Here is a 16,496-nt window from a genome sequence, read left to right as displayed (position 1 = left end):
ACAGATGGAATATGGTGCCAAGTTAATACCATGTTTGGTTTTATTTCCTAAAGGAGCCTTGAAAAAAAAAAACTATTAATTCTAATAAAAACTTTTGTTTCACGAATGAATGAAATACATGAATCTCATATCTGGTATATGGATGGTTTTGTTGGGTTTTTTTGGGGGTTTTTTTTTTTTTGTGCAACTGAAAATGTTTGATTCACCTGTATCAAAACCTCTAGAAAGAGCTTTAGCTGGTTCGGCAGACAAAGAAGGGGCCGGAATACATTTTTAAAGCTCCTCAGTAATGGATCCTATCGTGAAGAAGGTCATGAGAATTTACAGCGATGCAGGGGGCTGGTGGAGTTTTGTGGGAGCTTAGCAGCAGCAGTGCAGGGCCAGAGTGGCGCTGAGAATACAAGAAGGGATGAGAATGTGATTGCCCGATGACATGTGCGGTCAGACACTGGGATCCAGAGGTGAGGGTTAAACACGGTCTGTATTCAGAACCTCTAACAAGAAAGCACCACACTGATCAGAGTTTTATCAGGCACCGGGATTTGGAGTATTAGTTGCATAAATGTGAAGTTTAGCATTATGAAAAATGAACACACTCTGAATGGATTACACTATTTAAAATTTCTGCTTTTTTATTTTTACATTTACATTTATGGCACTTATTCAGAATAATAGTTAAATAGGTTAGATTCCAAGACACTGCCAGAACCAAATGTCAGTGCTGAAACCTAAATTAGAGCTGTAATACAATACTATAGAATCATTAAAATTTTTATATTCATCTGAATGCATCAGATTTCGTACACAATTGACACAATACTGAATACACAATCCTGAATTGACATACTCGTGTTATTCGCTAACGTTTTCCCACTTCCCTAGCCTCTACCCCTTTCCCCATGATAAAACAGGAGTCTGGCCATATCAGTGGAACCACTGTGCTCCCCTGTTAGCGCATCTGCATTTTGTTATACAGGCAGCTAGAGCGAACCCATCAGGTCATTAAAAACACTGCTTTCCACAAGCGGATTGTGCTGCATTTGATGTGCTCAACACATGGGGTCTGATGGTGTGGGAGGAGAGCAGACAGCTCAGTCTGAGCTATGTGAAGAGATATATTCCCAGATTTCCCAATAAATATACCTCCGAACAAATTTTCATTTTATAAGACTTTCCTACAGCTGCAATTTACATTTAATCACAGCAACATCAAAAATGATAATGATCCATCTTAGTTGTATCAGATCCAACAAGCAGCTATATTGACCTTTGGCCAGGGGAAAAATGCCCTGTCACACCCAACTACAGTATACAAATTAGACACTTGTTTCAGAAGGATTAAGTACAAGTTATTGTGTCAAATGCCTTCAGCTTTTTTTCCATTAGCACTATTGGTGTGCATTTACATATAAAGAAGTCAAGTTTTACACTGAGACATGAGGAACAGGAGGAAGCATCATGTCTTCTTTGGTGTTTCACTAGTCTTCTTTGTTGTTTCAATGGCATGGGGATGTTCCCGCTTCTGTACCGGCCATTGGCATTGTGGGTCTCCTGAAATAAGCTCCCTTTGTTCTCACAAATCCGCCTCTCTCTAAATAAAACCAGCTCAGCAGTCTTCGCATTGTTGTGGTAGGGTTTTCATTGCTATACTCATAACCCTAACACCTGTGAAGCAACAAAGCCCTGTTTGAACACCCCTACTGTTAAGTGCTATAGCAGATAACAGGATTTTTCACAGCACTCTCTATCTCTGTCTATATATAGATATTTCTATCTCTCTATCTAGCTAGCTAGCTAGCTAGCTATCTCACTATATATATATATATATATATATATATATATATATATATATAGAGAGAGAGAGAGAGAGAGAGAGAGAGAGAGAGAGAGAGAGAGAGAGAAATATCTATCTCTAGCTAGCTAGCTAGCTAGATAGAAATATATATATATATATATATATATATATATATATATATATATATATGTGTGTGTGTGTGTGTGTGTGTGTGTGTGTGTGTGTGTGTGTGTGTGTGTGTGTGTGTGTGTGTGTGTGTGGGGAGATGGCTAAACTTAAGATCGCTTATTCTATGTTATATGCGTCAAGCTATGAGGAGGCTGTGATGAATCACCCACAAATAATCTTTATATGAAAGCTAATAAGGAAAGGTTTGGGCTTAGTGGGCAGATATTTGGCCATGTGGTCACTGCACATGCCCAGTAGATGACTGGCCATCCAAAAAATACCCATCTAAGATTCATCTGCCAACATCTGCCAGTTTGGAATTGTGGCTATGCTTTCAGCTCTGGATCAAGCTTTTCCTAAATCCTCATACTGCTCACTCATGAAGTCCCAGACAGGATGACGCTCCCATGCCCTCCTGCTGAGAAAGAAAGGATACCACACATGTACGTGCAAACTCTTGGGTCATATGTCCACTGGTCGGATCCACCAGGCCTTCACTAATACTGCACCAGGAAAGGAATGGCAGGCAGACTTGGATTGCACTGTTACAGGATGGGGGTCCCAGCCGTCATGAGGGGGAAAGTATCTTTATTCCTGGGCCAAGCACGTCTATGCCAAGTATGAATTTCATATCATGCTGGTATTTTACCATGGATGGTCAATAAATCAAGGAGCCAGAAATGTGCTTTATCATTTAGCAACTGAAGCACCTTGTATAACTAGCATGTAGTTATAAAGCAGTCTGAACAGTTAAACCCAATGCTATCAATGCCATGTTTATACCATGCTCTGATGATATAACCAGTTGTTATTTTTAGCTTGGCACTGAGGCAGCATAGACAAAGACAGTGGGGGAAAAAAAACAAACCTTTTTGCGATTTAGAAGACCTGATGAAAAGATGTCATTAAAAAAATACATCAATAAATACCAGCAAGTTTTTTACTCATTAAGCTAGACTCAGCACCTGTTGTCTCCCCCGAACAGGACTTACAGCTTGCTGGCTGACGATAGCCTGAGCGAATGTATTGTCACAAGGTCAGGTATGATGCGATGACCAATGATCAGCCCCATCGCTTCATTGAGAACCGGGCTGAGTTCGCATTTTACACATCCACCCAGGAGGAGGGGAACTTACCTTGAACCTGTCATACACTCTGAAATGCAAATGAGCCTCTCTCAGGGGTTTTATCAGCACCAAAATAGAAACAGAGCCTAGTAAAAGGTGAACATATTTTCATAAGCTGTGTAAGCAAACACTGTGCGGCCATACACAGAAGTTTCACTTAATATGAAAATGGTATACCAAATAGAACCTCAAAACCACTATTACCACTCATTTGCTTAGTTCACTAGTGAATCATTATTTAGTTCACTAATGAAACATCTCTATCGTGCACAAGAGTGGCAAGGTATTTTATGAGTTCTGTTGTCTGATCTGCTACTTTACAGTCTTAAAAGTTTGGCTTAAATACTTGGACAAGCAATTAAGCACTTATGTAAAGGATGCTGACAACAACACAACACTAGCTAAAGAATGTTTATTTGTCTGTCTTTTTTTTTTTTACTACACTCTCTGTTAGCAAAACTAAGCTCTAGTCCTGGGGATGACCTGCAGCCTGCTTTTACAATTACTGGTTGAGGTTGCTCACTATATGTGGCTAAATGAGACATCTCTCTTCGTGAAATGTGCCTCCTGAGAGCTCATGGGATAACAGCAAAGAATCTTAAATTCATCCCTCAGTTATCTTCTCCTTGCACTTGCCCTCCTGTGTAGAAGAGAAAGGACTGCACAACTAACTGTACAGATCCTTGGCCCATCATTTAACATGTCAGTACCGGTATATTAAAAGCCAGATTCTGTGGTGTTTATAGCATAGCACATTGTCACTTGGGACGAGCAAAGATGTATGTTATGTTATGTGTTATGAGGACATGTAATTCAGTCACTGGGGCACTGGCAGGTTGAACTTTAAACAAACTTAGTGCATTATTGTTGCTTTTCTTGTCTAAGCTGGTGCTATATTTAATCATTACATCCTGATCTATATAAATAATATCTCACCCTAAAATGTGTTACCAAAATGTTGCCTTGTATCACCACCTAGAGGGGACTGTAAGAATTTCTTACTTTGTACTGTTTTGTTTTTTTTTAACATAGCTCTGATTACTTTTTACTCATTGATATGTTTGTGCATTATTATTATCATTATCATTATCATCAATTTGATCAGTCTCTTATCAGCAAACTCTGTTGCAATATACTGCTGTAGTATCACTGAATGTATCAGGTGATTCAGAGTATCAGACCTTCATTATGAGGCAGAAGAGCCCTTTTCTCACTCAAGACTCAAGACACAGTCTGAAACAAAGCTGTCTAACGATGAACCCTTGAAACAAACAAAACAATTGTATTCATCCACACATCTATAAAGATAAGCACACCATTCCTAGATTCTGTCCCAGTCCATAGTTCAGATAAGTTAATAAAAGTCCCATGTTTACTGCCAGCCACACACCCTAGAGAAGCTCCTGTTTCCTCTCTGTGCACGCAGACAGGTTAAAAGGCAGACAGCAGTGACCATATCTGAAAAAGGACTATAATCGCACCAGAAACAAAAACGCCACATTGTTTTCTTAACAGATGCCCAGCCATTTTGGAGATAAACGGAAGGGTTTTGGGTCCAAGGGTAAACAAAAAGGAAGCCATATCTCTGAATAAGAAAATGAAAATACCTTGGAGAAGGAGAATACCTGGGGCTGGTTTACACTCTCTACTGACCGCTGTGCTGTTCTACCTTTTTCATCTCTGTGTTGCTCACCTTCTAGATACCCCAGTAAGTCAAGGATAAATATGTTTGTGTCATTAAGAAGTGCCAGCACCAAATAGTCTCAGTAACCTATTTGTAAATATTGAGTAAATACTCTCAGTTTTTTCTTCCACGGACTTAAGTTTGAGCTCTGGTAAACCAGAGGTGGGTAGACTAGCCAAAATGTGTTACCAGAGCTCAAGCTCAAGTGTGTGTGTGTGTGAGTGTGTGTGTGTGTGAGTGTGTGTGTGTGTGTGTGTGTGTGTGTGTGTGTATATATATGTGTGTGTGTGTGTGTGTGTGTGTGTGTGTGTGTGTGTGTGTGTGTATACACACACGCAACTCAAGCAGTTGAGGGTTAAGAGCCTTGCTCAGGGGCCCAGCAGTGGCAACTTGGCAGTGGTGGGGCTTGAACTGGCAACCTTCTGATTATTAATCTAGTACCACAAACTCAAATATGTGTTCCTCATAGTTCTTTTTACACTGAATTCAAATCTGTTCTAAAGATATTTCTCTTAGGCATATGGTTCTTAAATGAATTGTACAATAAGTATATATTACTTATTAATAATTAACGCTGTTATTACACTTAAAATATGTACAAGCTTGTACAGGTGTATGTTTTTTGCCAATATTTGACCTCAAGAGGCTCCACTTTCCTTGGTACCAATTTGTCATATTCCTACATGACGATATATATATATATATATAATCGGTTGTAAACTATTTGTAGACGTAGATGTAAATATAATTAAAACCTATGGTTCACAGAGAAATTCTGAAAACATATCTGGATTCAACGTGCAAAAATACATAATAAACAGCTGTTTTCTTTGCTCTGAGTCTTTATCCTACTTAGTTCGTGTGTTGGTTTTTCATATCGGCTAAATATTGTGCATATAACGTAAGTCACAAACATCACATTTGACGTGGTGACCGCTCTGTAATTAGTACAGTTTCGGGGAAATTTCTGAGCTCTTGCCCAAGGTAGTTAACTTACCAGACATCTTACTTTTCGTTATATTGCAAATAGGCGAACGATCAATCAAACCGGCTGACTAGCTAGCTATTCGTTGTCTAGAAAAGAAACTGCGCCTGTATGTGCTCGAAAGAGTTTTTAGCATATAATATCAATATCAAATCTTATAACATCGAAGCCTTTATTAACTTTATAATCTTGAAAATATGCCTCAATATGGAGCATGCATTGCCGTACGCCATGAGTTCTATTCAGCGGCAGCATTTTATTTTTTTTTATTTTTTTAAGTTGCTGCTTGTAGTTTATAGCTACATAGATAACCTGGCTAGCCATTTCACAGAATATCTATATCGGATGTCACTTTACTTTCATATAATTATGCACATTAGGAGAAAGCACGGATTTCACACAGATATCTATTTCCAGCTACTTTTCATAAATGTCATTTGAGTCCCACGCCGGAAAATGTGCCTGTGCTCTGTTCCGATTATGTCGGTCTACTGTCCACTTTTGTAACTTACTGAAGCAAAGCGATCATCTTTAGGGATTTCACTCAGTCGCTCATCTTTAGGGATTTCACCAACACTCCCACATTTGACAGGTTGTGGCGAAATATACAAAATGTAAAAATTATTTTAAGAAGTAAATGTAATGAAGCAAATGCAGCGCGTTACTACCCACCTCTGCTGATAACAACATGTTCCTATTTCAGACGATAGAAACTGCTTCTAGAAACGGTGGTGAGAACGGTCCCCATGGTAAGCACTAATGTCAAGCACCAAAACGATATCTGGGTTTGTGGTGTGTTAAATGGCTGTTACATTAGCCTGATTCAGTCCTTCCATTTCAGACAGGTGTTGCCTGCTTGTTGCTCCCCATGCCTCAAGGATTGGCTCCCACAGCATCACTTTGAGTTGGGCGCGTTTGAACTGTTCTGACGTGACCTACATTCCCCAATGGACTGGGCCTAGGCAGTCTGGTATTTGGAAACAAAAAGATGTAAGGGGTGGCCATGTTTACATTTAGGCAATTAATTTCTGTGTCATTCGAAAGTAGCCTCAATGGAGGCATATTCTTCTGTAGAATGTTACAGAGCCAACATACACGGTGAAGGATTTACAGTCATTTTCGCTGTATAAGTTCAGAATTTGGGCTGTGACATCGCAGACACAAGCTTCTTCCCCAGAGAGTCTGTTGTATCAAACCAAGCCATTTGGAGGTAGGCTGAATTAAAACCTCAGGCAGCATTTATCAGACTTATGTTTACAGTCATTTTGAACTTAATGCTCTGAGTAACTAAGCCATCCACAGTTCCTTCCTGTCCTGTTATTGAGAGCATTGAAAGCATCTCTGGAGAGAGTGTGGAAGTCAGCTGGTCAGCTCCAGAGAGTCCAGGAGGACCCATTGTGGGCTACAACCTCAACCTCACTGCTCACAAACACGTCGTCAGCACAACCACTGGAGAAAATGTCTTCTTCAGCATATTCTACACAACACTTTACAACACCACATACAGGTATACAATTTGGACCACAGCACTAGTCTTTAAAAAGCTCCAAAAGATTTACTGAAAAAAATTTTTTTTGGTCCAGAATTTCCATAGCTGCCGTGAATCGTGAAGGCCAAGGAGATGTTGCAGAAGGTAGCCTGACTACCCCACCTCAGCCTGGTCAGTCAAAGCAATGGTGATGGTTAGACACGCATTACAGTCTAATTGTGTTCAGTCGCTCTTCTATTACCACTATCAATATATTACCAGAGATTGCCAGAGATTGCAAAATGATGGATTATATAAACAATGAAACACCAGATTTCATCTGTTTTGGTCATTGTGCTTCAGAGCAGAAAGGAGGTCAATGGGTTTTTGCATCAAGGCTGAACTCACTGAGGAGAAGGCAGCAGCATGCTGACATCTACACTCCAGCAGACTGCCTTGCAGTAGAGGCCAACATTAAAGGTCTCACCCTTTCGTTTAATTGTGATACTCATTTAAATTGGGATTATACTTTCTCCTCAGGAGACCATGCACTCCTAGATCACATGAATGTGTTTCAAAGAGATATGAGACCAGTGTTTCCTAATACTAGGCATATACTGCACAGATGACATCATTTCTTGAGATGCTTAATTTTCTCATAAATGACTTTTAATTATCTGATATTTTATCATATACTGCTTGGCCAAAAAAAAAGGTCACACACTCCAATATTTCATTGGACCGCCTTTGGCTTTGATTACAGCATGCATTCACTGTGGCCTCGTTTCCACAAGCTTCTGCAATGTCACAACATTTATTTCTGTCCAGAGTTGCATTAATTTTTCCCCAAGATCTTGTATTGATGATGGGAGTTTTGGACTACTGTGCAAAGTCTTCTCCAGCACATCCCAAATATTCTCAGTGGAGTTCAGGTCTGGACTCTTTGGTGGCCAATCTATGTGTCAAAATGATGTCTCATGCTCCCTGAACCACTCTTTCACAATTTGAGCCCGATGAATCCTGGCATTGTCATCTTGGAATATGCCCATGCCATCAGGGGAAAAAATCCACTGATGGAATAATCTGGTCATTCAGTATATTCAGATAGTCAACTGACCTCATTCTTTGGGCACATAACGTTGCTAAACCTAGATCTGACCAACTGCAAAAACCCCAGATCATAGCACTGCCCCCACAGGCTTGTACAGTAGGCACTAGGCATGATGGCTGCATCACTTCAGCCGCCTCTCTTCTTACCCTGATGCGCCCATCACTCTGTAACAGGGTAAATCTGGACTCATCAGACCACATGACCTTCTTCCATTGCTCCAGAGTCCAATCTTTATGCTCCTTAGCAAATTGAAGCCCTTTTTGCCTGTTAGCCTAATTGACAAGTGGTTTTCTTAAGGCTACACAGCTGTTTAGTCCCAATCCCTTGAGTTCCCTTCGTACTGTGCATGTGGAAATGCTCTTACATTCACTATTAAACATATCCCTGAGTTCTACTGTTGTTTTTCTACGATTTGATTTCACCACAAGTTTAAGTGATCGCTGATAACGATCATGCAAGATTTTTTTCTGACCACATTCCTTCCTCAAAGATGATGTTTCCCCACTGTCCTTCCACTCTTTAATAATGCGTTGGACAGTTCTTAACCTGATTTTAGTAGTTTCAGCATTCTCCTTAGATGTTTTCTCTGCTTGATGCATGCCAATAATTTGACTCTTCTGAAACAGATAAACATCTTTTCCATGACCACAGGATGTGTCTTTCGACATGGTTGTTTAACAAATGAGAAGCGACTCACTGCATCAGTTAGGGTTAAATAACTTGTTGCCAACTGAAACATAATCACCCATGCAGTAATTATCCAATGGGAGGCTCTTACCTATCTGCTTAGTTAAATCCAGGTGATGACCTTTTTTTTGGCCAGGCAGTATATTTAACCCATCGCATAATAAATAACTATTCATTAGGTACCTTATTCAGACATGTTGGATCAGGGAAGTAGATAAGTGTGCTCACTGAATAATAAGTCTTATTCTTGATAAGATAACCTTTTCATTGCCCACAGGGGTGGCTGTGTATCATCACTCCAACCGTGTCTACTTCTCAGAGGGTACTCATATCTGGGAAAAGGGGGCAGACAATCTAACCAACCCCTCAGACCTCACGCTTCTGCACTCAGCTGAGGCAGAGGTCACAGCTCTATCTGTAGACTGGCTCTACAGGAAGCTGTACTACATCTCCAATGGCAAGGTGTGTGTTTACTTCTCTGGGGGGTTTTTTTACGCTCGATCTCTGTGAGAATGGCGAACTTGTTTGTGTTAAGTAAATTCATACTTGCTTGTTTTATCACCCCTTTAACTAAATATAGGTCTACTGTTGTAAACTAGATGACTGTTCCTCTCCAGTGAACATTAACCTGACTTTACCCAGCACTCCTAAAAAAATCTTTGCAGATCCTTATAATGGGTAAGTATCATGAAAAATCATCACCATTTTAATTACTCTATCTTTAATGACTCTGTTATCACAAATTGAGAGATCTAAATGAAAGCCTTTGTGCATTGTGGATGTACTATAGGTTTCAACACTAATTTGTTGTCTTGTCAGATGGCTGTTCTTACTTTTGCAAAATGGAATACACCGTATTTCTCTTCCGGAGGTTTTCAGTCATACAGACCATATCGCTCTTGTGGTCAAGGCAGATGCCATAAGTGACTTTGTGGTCAGCTCCCCCACCAAGAGGCTGGTCTTCTACAGCAGAGAAAACTACACGCTCTCTACTGTGTCTCTGGACGGCTTGCAGCCTGTTTCTCTGATTTCTGAGATTCACTATGATACTCTAAGTATAGCTTATGAAAATGGACTCCTTATGCTTACAGATGGTTTTGCTGTGTATAAAGAAACAGGGAAGGGTTCTGTGGCTATATTTATAGAGTTTACTATGGACTGTGATATCATTCATTCCACTTATGAAGGCTTTGGAAACCTCTGCTTTTTCAGTCCTCTCTCCCAATCCTATCCAGTACCCAGGCAGGTAGAAGACTTACAGGTTGTGTTTGGATCAGACACAGCTACCCTCCACTGGAACAAACCAAAACCCATGAATGGATCAAGTGAGGGACTTTGCAGATGTCTTTGAATAAAGTTTATGCTTGGTCAGAGTTGTCTCCTCTTCCCTTCTTCACTTACCTCCAGTGTTTTTCATTTGTCATCTTTCAGGTACATCATCTTGGCAAAACTGGACATATTCTGTGAGGTGTTCAGTGAATGGAACAGTTGTTAAGGACATCGGTGACATAACTGAGACACAAACTTCACTTGCAGACCTACAGAGCACTCAGCATTACATTATTACTGTGTGGGCCAGTTCTCCTGGAGGACACTCCCAAAGAGTATCATTTGAGGGCACAACTCTCCAGGCATGTAAGGGTGGTAAATATGCTGTTAACTACCATATTAAAGTCTTATTACCCATGGTTTTATTGTCAAACTGATTAATGGAATCTCTGTTCTTTACAACTAGCTGAAGATGCACCATACATAACTGCTGCCTCTGATAGAGGGTTTTGCATGCAAGAGTTGGACAGTTTTCATTTAATTGAATCCCTGGACTTTTATGTCAAATATGTGAAAGGTATTTGTGTGGTAGCCAAGAGACAATGAAATTTTACCAGCTTTATACTTTATCGCATTCATTTAAAATTCCGACTCAAGCAACACAATACATCTTCAAATAGAGTCCTTCGTCAAATTAAGAGTGCCATGGCCTAAATATAGCGGTCTCACTGTCTCGCAATTTCCATTGGTGTTAAACAGACATGGACTGGTATAATGGCACACTGTTCTGGACTAACAGTTCAGGACACATTAGCTGGATGGATAACCACTCTTCTGGTCCTAAAGTATTTATAGTGCCTCAGGCTATGAAGGCTGATGCTGTAGCCTTTGACTGGCTGGGCCAATATTTTTACTGGAGCTGCAATACAAACATGGTATGTACTGGAAACATATTATTTTGTATAGTATAGATGCAGTAAAACCTTGTGGATACAGCAAAAGATACGGGCAAAGCATTGCTGGGAATTTCATTAATGACTGTAATCAAATCTCACATCACGATGGACCTCATACAAACAATTTTCAAACTCTCAGCAGATATGTAGAGGAGCTAAGTCTGGTCAGGAGGCTGAAGTATTTCTCAAGCAGAAGCAGAAGCAGAAGCAGAAGATTGAAAACCTACTTATAGACTCACCAAATGCTGCCATCTACTGGACCACTGAGACAACAGTGCAAACTTGTGGGCTGAATGGGGAGAGATGTCAGCTACTCAAAGAGCTCAGTGTTTTCTCAGGAAGAAAGGTGGGATGCAGAAAATGTATTCAAAACCATTAATATATATTTATTCTACAGCAGTGTTTCGGCTCTCAGCTTAGTCCTCAAGACCCAAGAAACAGTAATGCTCTAACAACAAATGCTCTAACCTACCACCCAGAATAAATATCAAGTTTCTCACTACAGATTGTTGGTATCACCGCAGACATATCTGAAAGGAATCTGTACTGGGTAGTACAGGATGGTTCTTTCTTACATCTTTACAGAGCAGACATCAGCAATGAGCGGTAGGCATGGTCAACAATACAAACACTTACACATGTAAGTGTACAGACACTTACAGATGCTTATTATAAATGAAGCACTAAAGCATGTTTGAACATTTTCAACCCATATTTTATTACTATGTTGTTTCTACATCACTTGCAATTGTGCATATAACCACCTCACTAGCAGCTGTAGAATTATCGCTTGTCTGAAGCGTCTCACTGGACTTAAAATGCAATCATTTACGGCCTTAAGATCCACAATAAGTTTTTTTGAATATGGAAATTATAGTCTACAATATAGTAAAGAATGCTTGTTTTCAAATGGCAGAGTTTTGCTATGGCAATTTTATGTAGTTCCAAACAGAAAATGTGATACTAATCTCAAACCATTTTGAGGAAACATGCTGTTCACAAAACACACCAATATACTGTGAGTTTCCTGTTTTCAAAAAGTAGATTTATTTTAAGGGTTAAATACCTGACCCACTGGAGTGTCTTTAAATACAGGAAAATCTGCAGGAATGCAGTACGTTTCTCAGTACTAAAGCTAAGCACAGGTCTATGCTATGCAATCATTTAAAGAAGGCAGTAGTTTAGAAAATAGCAAAACTACCCTTTAAGTAACACTCACCAATGAACTAAATCTGACCAGATTCTGTAATACTGTTTACAGTATTGTTTACAGTCCTGTCTTGTTAAGATCACAGGACTCCAAAGTGACACAAATGCTAAAATGGAGTTCATCTGAAGTATTAAATCACCAGCTGGCCTACTACAGTGGACGGCTTGTGTGGTTAGGTGAGGAAGGAAAACTGAGAATTCAAGAAGTGAATCAAACCAAAAGTGTCCTCTTATCTCCAAATGCCACACTGACAGCGTTTGCTCTGCTCCAGAGAACACTCAAACCACTTCCAGGTCATTTACCTTTTAAATGTTACCTTTTTAAGATTCTTGTTTATTTCTGTCAAGCTCACTTTTTGTTATAGCCTGTTACTAAATGTGATGTTTTAAACAAGCTCTGTCTGTCCAGTTGGATTCGCATCTCCTCCACAGGTAATCCCACCTGCAGTTTTAAAAACATCTGTTCGCCTTGAAGGCAACCATACCATGTTTCAAATCCTCTGGGATCCCAGCACAACTGAATTTGGGACTGTGTTCTACTGTGTAGTCTCTCCCAATTTAAACTTGCATAAGTCACAATCAGAAATGGTACGTTTCTTCATTCACCAAATAGCATTATAAAAAAAGAGTCAGTTTAACAAAGAATGATAGATTTGATAACAATTTCTTCATAGTCGTTACTGTGAATTATTTGAAATATGTTTTCCCACAGGCATATTCTGTGAAGCATTGTCCCACTTTCAATACATTCTCTGAACCCTTCATTCAAGTGAAAATGTTCAAGCCAAATACCAAATTTAATGTCACAATAACGCCATATACTTATTGGGGAAAGGGTGACTCAACATTTCAAGTTCTCTTCACACCAGGTAGAGGTAAGACATATCTGATATCATTCATTCATTGATAATATTTAACATATTCTAATATATATAATACTGCAATTGCTACATAATCTGTAGATTATTAAGTTAGCAGTACACAGAACAAATTTCTCAACATGAGGTTGTACCTGTTATGATTATGATGCCAATCATCTTTCAACAGACATACCCACAGAAGCAAATTTGGAACTGATGCTAAGTGTTATCATAAGTATTACAATAATTATTATAACTGTTGGAGTAGCTGGTAAGATGACCATGCCTTTCTTACATTCATACACAAATATTATAACCATTTCTTTATACATAATGTGCTCATTGCATATGAACGTATGCAAAAACAGTCATAATTGTATTCCATTTCCAAAACTTCCAAGTTTGCTTCATGTGGCATAGAAATAAGACACCTAAGATAAAAATGCAAATGGATTTATACTGCAACCATGAGGTACTGGCTGAAAGCAGAGGTTTGGCAGGTCTAGGAAATGCCTGCTATGCTGTCAGGTATATAATAATGACAACTACTCTAACCAATAGTTAAACAAAGAAAGTTTATTGAATAATGATTCTTTTTCTTCTTCATCTTTACCTCCACTTAGTATGCTGCCATTCCATAAAGAGAAGGAATCGCTGCCTGCATTTCCCAGGGAACGTTTGAGACTACAGAGGTTGCTAGGCAGTGGTGCTTTTGGAGAGGTTTATGAGAGTGTGATGATCAGCAATCAAAGCGCTGACTTCATGCCTGAGAACAGAGTAGCTGTCAAAGTAAAGCTTTGAATTATTCAAATTAAACTGTAGAATTTTTATTTGTCTGGAGCCATAATATAATAGTTGTGTTTGGCCTTTATTTCTTATGTAACAAATGTAGGCATTGTTTCCATTGAAATAAATCTACTCACATGGATGAACCACAGAGCTAATAAATGTTTTCATGATGGCATTACTCTCAACAGACACTGCATCAAGGTGCCAGTACTCAGGAGAAACTGGAATTTTTAAAAGAAGCTCATTTGATGAGGTAATTGGAATGAATTTTGCCCACAATCTTAATTATGCCCAACCATGTCATATGACTGCACCTTCCACAACAACATACATGTTAAAAAATGGTTTGGTGTGCTGCTGTGTGTGTGAGTCCAGCCAGTTTAATCACCCCAACATCCTGCACCTTCTTGGGGTGTGTCTGTTCGATGAGCCTCATTATCTCATCCTGGAGCTGATGGAGGGGGGAGATCTGCGCTGCTACCTGCAAGGAGCACGGCCCACCACTGTGAGTACCTCACCTAACCAACATCACACCACAAATACACATGGTAAATCATAATCTCAGTATAATCTCATCCTCTGTTCACTGAATTAACTCATAGAGTAGTTTATCCAGAATTACTTCAAAAAGACAATCAAGTGTAGAGGAGCTGAGACTGATCATATGTCTTGAATTTTCTAGACTCATGGGCAACTTCTGAAGCTAGCCAGCCTTCTTGATATAATGTTGGATGTTGCTAAAGGATGTGCGTATTTGGAGAAGCTCCATTTTGTTCATAGGTATGAATATGTGCACAAATGACTCTGTAAAATATGCTACAGCTCAGCACCGTGCAATAGCTAATTTAAATCTTTTTTATCCTTATGCAGAGATCTTGCCACAAGAAACTGTCTGGTTTCAGTGAGAGGATATGCAGATCCCGATAGATTGGTGAAAATCGGTGACTTTGGTTTGGCCCGTGATGTCTATAAGAATGATTACTATAGGAAAAGTGGAGAGGGCTTGCTGCCTGTACGGTGGATGCCCCCAGAGAGTCTCACAGATGGCATTTTCAATAAGCATTCTGATGTATGGTAAGCCTCAGAACAAACAAGCTTATCAGTGTTCCCTTAAATGAACACATTTTTCATGGTGCGTTGTTTGTCAGGGCATTTGGGGTGCTCCTATGGGAAATTGTGACACTAGGAAAACAGCCATATCCTGCTTTCTCCAACCAAGAAGTCCTGCAACACATTAGTGCAGGTGGAAGACTCCTAGCTCCTGCTGAGTGCCCATCAAGTCTGTATGTCTCACACATTGGATAATTTCTTCAATTCCTCTAAAGCACTGTAACAAAAGTAACAAACTAAACTTTTGCACCCTCATATACAACTACTCCCACAGATACAATGTGATGTCGGAATGCTGGAGGACAGAGCCCACTGAGAGACCAAGCTTCCGTTGTCTTCAGAGAACTCTGGGGCAGTTAAGAGAGTCTGAAACATTCAGCCAAGATGAAAGAAATGGTCATGTTAACCAGGACTACCAAGAAGATGGTAAGACTCCGCTTGCTTTAGTTTGAACATATGGACCCAATAACCAACCACTTGAAAAGGTTATGACAGTTACTGATTTCTCTTCTGCTTTAGGTTTACTTAGCAGGCATTTACTGACCCTTGCATTGACCAAAACTCCCATTTCTATGGGGTTCTTGTTTCTTGCTCTTCCAGAGGAGGAGATTTCCAGAGGTATGGATGCAGATGAGCGTGTGGGGACAGAGCTGACTCATGTCCTCAGCAGTGAGGGCCTAAATTACCTGATGTATCAACCAGATGAGGCAAGGCAGGCATTACAATAGATTGCTCGTCACTTACAGAAGACAGATGAGGAGGAGCTGACGGACTGCAGAAACCGACTGCAACAACATTTTTTATAATTATTGTTATTATCATTGTTGTAATTATAAGAATAATTTTAATTATTGTTGTTGTTTAATCATTCTTTATACTGAACATCGCCTAAGACTGAGGTCTCATTTGCAGGGAGGCTCTATATACCACATATAAACAAGAACAACATATCAGTATGCATTAAACACACATTCAAATGAAATTATGATGGAAGTTTATTACAAATTACTTTGTTGGTCTGTTTTAGTTTGAGAATCTAAGGAAACTCTATGGCTCCTAAGTGCCTTAGCTGCACAAAGAATATACGTTCCAGTAGCGGTGAATTGCACAGAACTAATCAACCCTTTTAATGATTATTAAAATAATCCCTTTCTTTAGTGGGTATTCTAAAAAACTAAAATAGCAAGGATCTGTGAGTGACTGCTGGGTGGACAGATACCATGCAGCCAGAGCCTACTAACCAAGTCAGTTATGACAAACTCCCCCTAAGCTTTTTTT

The 16,496-nt window shown here is 39.6% G+C and overlaps 1 protein-coding gene across 1 annotated transcript; it reads left to right on the top strand.

Moving 5' to 3' along the window:
- Positions 1–6,447: 6,447 nt before the first annotated feature.
- Positions 6,448–15,946, top strand: ros1 (c-ros oncogene 1, receptor tyrosine kinase). The gene is made up of 19 exons (XM_081721952.1): positions 6,448–6,508; positions 7,062–7,266; positions 7,343–7,419; positions 7,591–7,707; positions 9,303–9,493; positions 9,606–9,703; positions 9,845–10,350; positions 11,054–11,229; positions 11,393–11,596; positions 11,756–11,856; positions 13,740–13,847; positions 13,943–14,108; positions 14,297–14,361; positions 14,484–14,613; positions 14,791–14,888; positions 14,979–15,182; positions 15,257–15,391; positions 15,493–15,644; positions 15,819–15,946. Exons 1-19 carry the CDS (start codon positions 6,448–6,450, stop codon positions 15,944–15,946), a joined length of 2,922 nt encoding a protein of 973 aa, XP_081578078.1.
- The last annotated feature ends 550 nt before the right edge of the window (positions 15,947–16,496 follow it).

This window comes from Electrophorus electricus, chromosome 10 (assembly GCF_041902795.1).
Source record: "Electrophorus electricus isolate QZ-2024a chromosome 10, ASM4190279v1, whole genome shotgun sequence".
NCBI lineage: Eukaryota > Metazoa > Chordata > Actinopteri > Gymnotiformes > Gymnotidae > Electrophorus > Electrophorus electricus.
This window is presented reverse-complemented; position numbering and strand designations above follow the sequence as displayed.

Bases quoted from the DNA above. Each gene is read 5' to 3' on its own strand.
- ros1 (XM_081721952.1), top strand. From the start codon at position 6,448: ATGTTCCTATTTCAGACGATAGAAACTGCTTCTAGAAACGGTGGTGAG. The intron at 10,351-11,053 runs GTGAGGGACTTT...GGTGTTAAACAG, and splicing joins AAAACCCATGAATGGATCAA to ACATGGACTGGTATAATGGC. The intron at 15,183-15,256 runs GTAAGCCTCAGA...GTTGTTTGTCAG, and splicing joins AATAAGCATTCTGATGTATG to GGCATTTGGGGTGCTCCTAT.